This window comes from Blennius ocellaris (assembly GCF_963422515.1).
Source record: "Blennius ocellaris genome assembly, chromosome: 4".
Lineage (NCBI taxonomy): Eukaryota > Metazoa > Chordata > Actinopteri > Blenniiformes > Blenniidae > Blennius > Blennius ocellaris.
The window spans coordinates 30424090-30431122 of record NC_137653.1 but is presented as its reverse complement, the minus strand read 5'-3'; the positions used below and the strand labels follow the sequence as shown (position 1 = coordinate 30431122).

Genomic DNA, 7033 nt, shown 5'->3' with positions numbered 1-7033 from the left:
CAGGGCTAAGCTTATTTAATAGTAAAATATGTATTTGTATTTTGGAGGAGGGGTGGGGGTGGGGGGTTACTTACCTAAAAGCAGTCCATCACAATCATTTATAGAATGTCTATTTTCCTCAGACTTGTGTTAAAGGGATCATATTATGCAAAATCAAGGAAAAGCTGGATTTGGAACAATAAACATTGAATACAATGTTTTTGGACCAAGAAGACCCATGTGAAAGTGTTGAAAAGCAGGATAATATGACCCCTTTAATGTGAAAAAGTTAACTCACCCTCATAAGGCATAGCTATGTCTTATTTTGTGCCACAAAGCGAATCTATTTTCAGATCAACACCAGAAGAAGAAGAAGAAGAAGCAGGTACATATGGTTGCTCCAGCAGGAAACTCCTAAAGTTACAAGTTAGGAAAGTCCCATTTCCCAGTTGGTAGTGGTAACATGACAAGAATCAGCCAACAATTTTCTCAAATGAAAACAACAAAAAACATCATTAAGCCAACATGTTGATGAAATAATGCTTTTAAAGTCAGTATTGTAAATCGATACTATTTATATACAAGTACACTGACATTTATTAGCTAACCAGCTCGGTTGAGAAAGGTTAATGAACTATAAAGTCAAAACAAACAGTCAGTTACAAAGAAATGCCATTTCACATGTAGATGCAAAAATGCTGTTATGCTGATTTACAGATTTACAGTGTTCAGATACATTTGATCCACTTCTCAGTTACTGGTGAACACACTAAACTCTGATTCCTCTGTTTGGCCATCGCTATGAAATTGGAATTTAATAATAGCTTTGTTTAGCTCTTTGAGGTAGAAACAAAACTATATTCAATAGATCCACAGAGTCCTTCTCAGCCAATGGAAAGAACTACATGTACCGTTAGAAAGCTTTTTTTTTTTTTTTTTTTAGAAAGTTATAATAGTTCAATTCCTAATACTTCCAATAAAACAAGAAATGAAGCTGACTGAACTGGTTTGAACTATTTAAAAAGCAGTTGAGGACAACAAAATAAATTGATACATGGTCTTGCTACAACTGTTTTTTGATGGCATGTCCTGATAAAATCTGGGAGAGGCGTATTGTAAGTTGTTAGGCTCATTAGACTCCATAACCTACAAATAACTGCTGTTTCATTCTAATTCATTAAACCGGAAAACAACACAATGTTCAGTTAATGGCAAAAAATATCAGCAAATGGCCAAACCTCTGAAAATATATATAGTACATACAAGACTAAAGTGGAATTCTGAGATGGGACTTTTATATATTCATCCATCCATTTAATGAACTGCTTTATCTAAATCATGGTTGATGGAGTGAATCCCAGCCCACTAGAGATACAGCTACATTCTGGACCAGCCACGAGTCCATCACAAATGAACAGAAAGAGAGACAGACAACATTCACATCTGCATCCCCAATCAGGACCAGTTTATGCAACATTTTAAATAAAAACACAGGCTTTTTGCATTTTCATTCCAGCAAAGTTTTACAAATACAGTAAAAGGCAACATTTTGAAAACGATATTTGCCACAGAAATGCTAAAAATAATAGTTTTCATGGTGGACCACTAGTGGGTGCTGTTTGTCTGTGTAATGAAACCACACGCACATGCATCAGAGAACACCATGCTCTGAACATTAACAATGGGATTCACTCCAGCAACCCTAAATGGACATTGTTGTGGACACACGACCAAGTTGGATTGTTATTATGGTGAGTATCAAATATAAAACCGCCACGTCCAGGAGAACATGGACTGGGAGTCATGACACCACAGAGGAAGCATTGTCCAGCTACTGAGCATGTGCAGAAGAACTACTTACTATGGCTGTGTCATGCACAGTAGCAGCATCCACACCTTTCCTCTGTCTTCGTGGAGAAGGAGCTCAAGTGTTTCCAGAAAGTTGCATTTTCAACGGACACAGCATTTTCCAAAAGTTCCACTGTGGGAGCTGTATTCATAAAGTTGTGTTTTCAGTGGTTCCGACCACCATTGTTGTTTAAACGGACCTCCAAAATGCAAGAAAACATTTGCGGTTTCACTTGAATAGTTATTGTGTACACGTGGCCTCAGATCTAAACAAAGGTTTATTTTGACTGTGGGAGGAAGTCTATACATGGACAGGGAATGACATTCAAAGTCTTCTCCAGGCCAGTTCAGACTCAAACTCAAAAGGTTTTCACAATAAGGCAGGGAGCTGCACCACTGTACACAGACTTTTACCTATTGTGCCTTTAAATTCTTCTGTCGTTTACTTAGTAAAACAACTCTTAAAACATGTGAAAGCAGATGATGGGCCAGCATTACAATATAGGTAATAAGGTAAGTGGAGTAAATAAGCTACATTATAGTACACTATAGACATTCATACACTTTAGTTTTGTCGCCATCAGGTTTTCAGTGTACTGGGGAAAGATGGCAGGATGTGTGGGCGCCAGCAGGAGGCGGCATTGTTTAACAGGAGATGACGAGTGTGTTGATAGACTGCTGACTTGGCGGCCTCTCTAAAGGACCGCAGGATGACAGAATCTCACAAGCAGCCAGTTCATGATAGAGAGCGTTGAGTACCTCCAGAATGTGGGCTTTGCCTGTGGAAAAAGCAGGAGACGATCTTGTTGACAACATTTCACCGTTACGCTTCACTGCTGTTGTAACCGAGCCTGCAGGCTCCACTGACCGTGCTGTGGGTCGCTGCAGGACTCCAACGTGCTGAGCAAAATCTTCCCGAGTGCCCTCCGCGACACGTTCTGAAACGAGACAAAACTGACCTCAGATTGCTATCAGGCACTTTTGCAGGTACCTCGATGGCAAATGGTGACTCCGAGAAACTCTCTCATACATGGTCTGGACAAATGGTCTTCATTGTCATGTTGTCATACATTTCATGCTTGTCTTCAAAATGTGTCAAAAGTGTCAAAATCATTACAAAGTTTTTGTTTTGTTTTTCCTTTATGGCTTCTCCAGACTGTACAAGATAAGACACACTTGAGTTGATAAACTTGGGTATGAAAACATGTTTTACTGCATGATGGCACTGGGTCTGAGGTGCAGGGACATACAGTAACAATGGATAGACTAGAAAATTCCCGCGGAAATTTTATTGTGCCTGCCACCTGCCGCCCCCTGCTGCCGAGCGAGGCTCCGGCGGGGTCAAAAGTACGTGGAAACCATGTCATTAGCTAGTGATTCTTGATCGCAGCGCTACCACGAGGCCACCCTCCACATTTCAGCTCATTTGAACAAACTTGTTAGCATGCGATGCTAACACCTGCGATTTAAGTATGTGGAAACCATGTCATTAGCTAGTGATTCTCGATCGCAGCGCTACCACAAGGCCACCCTCCACATTTCAGCTCATTTGAACAAACTTGTTAGCATGCGATGCTAACAACTGCGATTTAAGTATGTGGAAACCATGTCATTAGCTAGTGATTCTCGATCGCAGCGCCACCACGAGGCCACCCTCCAAATTTCAGCTCATGTGAACAAACGTGTTAGCATGTGATGCTAACAGCTAACAGCGATTTTAAGTACATGGAAACCATGTCATTAGCTAGTGATTCTCGATCGCAGCGCCACCGGGCGACGTCACTTCTCTCCTCTGGTGTATGTCCATAGGGGGGTTTTGAACTGCTTTTGGTCTGACCTGTCACCTAGGACCTGTTTGCCTTGGGGGGCTTATAGCCCCCCGACAGCATAGCTCCGAGGATCATTCAGGTGCTCAAACTCCCCCACCACGATAAGGTAGCAGTTCAAGGGGGGACACCATCTGACGTTTTACAAAGCAAGTCGCATTCACATAAACTCATTCTAGAAATGGTCCTTTAACAGAGACACACAGGAAGCAGAAGCTAAAGACTAGCGTCCATGTTTCGTTGTTCTCCTAGCACATGCTTTGGTATGGCTCGGTTGGTAGAGCGGTCATCTCCCAATCTGAAGGTTGCAGGTTTGATCCCATCTCTGCCTGCCCACATGGTGAAGTGTCCTTCGGCAAGACACTGAACCTTAAACTGCCTGTGAGAGTGAGTGGTTAGTGGTGGTCGGAGGGCCCGATGGTGCAAAATGGCAGCCTGGCCTCCGTCAATCTGCCCCAGGGCAGTTGTGGCTACAGACGTAGTTTACCACCATCCAGTATGGAATAAATGAATAATGCAATGTAATGGAAAGCATCTTTGAGTGTCTAGAAAAGCACCATATAAAACCAATGCATAATTATTATTATGGTCGAGACCCAGGACAGACTTCCTTCTCTCTGATAACCTCCATTTGGAATGTAGTTTCTTGTGATCCGCCATCTTGTTTTGTAGTTCCATCACACATCTCACACACACTCCCTCCACCTCTCTCTCTCTCTCTCTCTCCACACCTACACACCAAGCGGTATATAGGTAGTTAGAATCTGTATTTATTTGTTTCCATTGTAAATAAATATAATTTTTGGAATCATACTGCTGTGTTATTAATGAGCATAAAGGTGAAAAAATGTTGACTTCTGTGTCAAGAACTACAAAATCCTTCAAGCGTTACTGTTAATTCTGGTAATTGTAATTAATGTAACTATTGATTCAAATTTCTGATTAACTGTTTAGTATATCTTATGAGACTGATAGAACTGAATTGGCTATCATTTCCTGTTACGACAGGTGGAGCTCCGAGGTTCTGATACAGATCAGATTAAATGTTCAATAACGTAATTAATCTTTGATATTATTGATCATTATCGATAGCCAAACACAACATAAATGGTTGCCCGTGTGAGGAGGGACCGCACCAAGTAAATGGTGCCAAGTGATCCTTATGAGGTAACAAATGCCTACAGAGGGGACCCTAGTACCCTTGGTTACCACACTCTATTGTGCATTCTAAGCTTTTGTTTTCTTTATTATGCAAACCAATTCTGTTGTTGTTGCAAACCTATTTCTGTTGCTGCTGGAACTGTGAATTTCCCCACGGGGATAAATAAAGTATCTATCTAATCTATTATAATCTTAATGTGTATTATGGATTAAAATGAGTATTTGTGGTCAAACTGCATGTGGCCTCAAGACCCAGAAACAAATTGAACAGCCCCAAAAGAATCTTGTTTTTACTAGTTAACAATATTTTTTTTTATAGTTCAATTTGAACAATTAAGTTCTTTCAATGTCATACAAGTACACTAAGTATCTGCTAAATGAGAGAAGCGCATCTCCCCGTCATTGGTAAATGTATTTCACTTATATGGCACATCATAGCTGTGTGAGCAGCCTAAAGCACTTTACATAGCTCATCACATTCACCCATTCACACCATTGAAGGCTGCAGCCATGCAAGCCTATGAGCAGTTTGGAGTTCAGTGTCTTGCCCATAGACACTTCAGTATGTAAGCAGGCAGAGATGGTAGAGATGGGAATCGAACATGCAACTTTACATTGGAAGACAACCACTCTACCAACCGAGCTAAGCTCCAACTATTGGGGTATAGCTCACATTGACTCACGTGCAGAAAACGTATTGACTGTGATGTGCATTTCAGAACTCTGTCTAAATAGAACAGAAAAGGTACATTTTCGGAGTTTACAAGGAAACTGATATTGCACTTTGGAAGCCGTTCTCAAAAAGTATAGTTATAAGAGACTGCTAAAACCATTATCATTCAAACAAAAAGCAAAAAACACTGCAGAACTTTATAATTTTTGAAAATAGTTTGGCTTCACAGGCATCTTCTCTTTACTGTAGTACTCCTTGACCTCTGACCTCTTGAGAGCTGATCCAAGGGTTTTTTTCCCTTCTTCCATATCTTTTTAGCTTTGGTTACAGTTTTAAAGAATTTTGGGCCATTTCATCTGAACAACCGTCAATCTTCGTGACTTTACTATATGGTTTCCTCTTTTGAATCAACTTCTTACTGAGGAACGTTTATCACATTCATTTCAAAAGGTTTGCACAAAGAAATGCTTCATAACCAGCATGTGCAACAGTTAGTTATTGTCAGCAAGCCCAGCAGGAAGCAAATCAGGACTGCTGGGTTGGTTAATGTTCCATTAATCTACAACCCCTAAGGGTATTTTCTATGTGGAATACCAAAAAATGGATCGATCTGGCTCATGATGTTGTATTGCAACTGTGGGATTGATATAATAGACACGATTCAACACTGCAGAACAGACCTTCATATGGAGGTCTGAGTTTAAGAATCCAAATCAGTTCTATAATTGCTTCTCTCAAATCTAACCAGCATAAACGCATTCTAGCACAGTATGTGAGTATCTTTCAACTGACAGCTCAGCAGAAGGACTTTCATCATTCTGGATTCTGGTTTTCAAGCTTGACTATCAGCTATTTTCCTGGTGTTCATTGTACAGACTATCAAGATGGAATGACTGGAAGAAAAAGTCATTCTGACACAACATGAGACCACAAATCTTCTCAGGAATGTAGGAACATGGTGGACACTCAAAGTGTGACGAACCAGGTCTCTGAGCTGCTGAAGGAGCTGCAGGATGTCCACAAGCTTCTCCTCCACCAACGAGAGACGGACCCTCTCTGTCTCCAGCATCTGTAGCTCCATCTGAAGCAGCTCCGTCTCCATAGCCTTCTGTTGCAGCTCCTGCATCAACGAATCACTAATCTGGAACACACAACATACAACCCAGTCAAAACTAAACAGCATTGTTCTTTAGATGATTTATCTGACACAGGTCTGAACAGATCCTCTGGACACACTGTGGCCCTGACTGTACAAAGCAGTCTGGCTCCGGCCAATCCCGGCTTGGCAGCTCGGGTCGGGGCCTGGGGCTCTGCGCCCTCTATCCTTCTCTTGTGGGCCCCTCTTGCCCGGGGGGGGGGGGGGGTCTTCTCAGCACTCTCCAGCTGGTGCCTTCCGGGTTGGAGCGTGGCTCTCCGGGGTGGTTTGTCGGGGCCACCCTGGGTCCGAGGGGCCGCCAGGTGCCGGAGTGGCGGCGTCTGGCCCAGGGTGGTAATGCAGGCCCCCCCACAACACTTACAACCACACCCAGTGGACACACACACCTCA

The 7033-nt window shown here is 42.1% G+C and overlaps 1 protein-coding gene across 1 annotated transcript in view; it reads right to left on the bottom strand.

Moving 5' to 3' along the window:
• Nucleotides 1-291: 291 nt before the first annotated feature.
• efcc1 (EF-hand and coiled-coil domain containing 1) overlaps nucleotides 292-7033 on the bottom strand; it is a 34092-nt gene continuing 27350 nt past the window's right edge. Inside the window, exons 6-8 of the mRNA XM_080494817.1 lie at nucleotides 6470-6628; nucleotides 2696-2765; nucleotides 292-2606 (exon numbers count right to left, since the gene is read on the bottom strand). Of these exons, the coding sequence (XP_080350943.1) occupies nucleotides 2473-2606; nucleotides 2696-2765; nucleotides 6470-6628 (363 nt within the window). The 3' untranslated portion in view covers nucleotides 292-2472. The remainder of the gene's footprint in view (nucleotides 2607-2695; nucleotides 2766-6469; nucleotides 6629-7033) is intronic.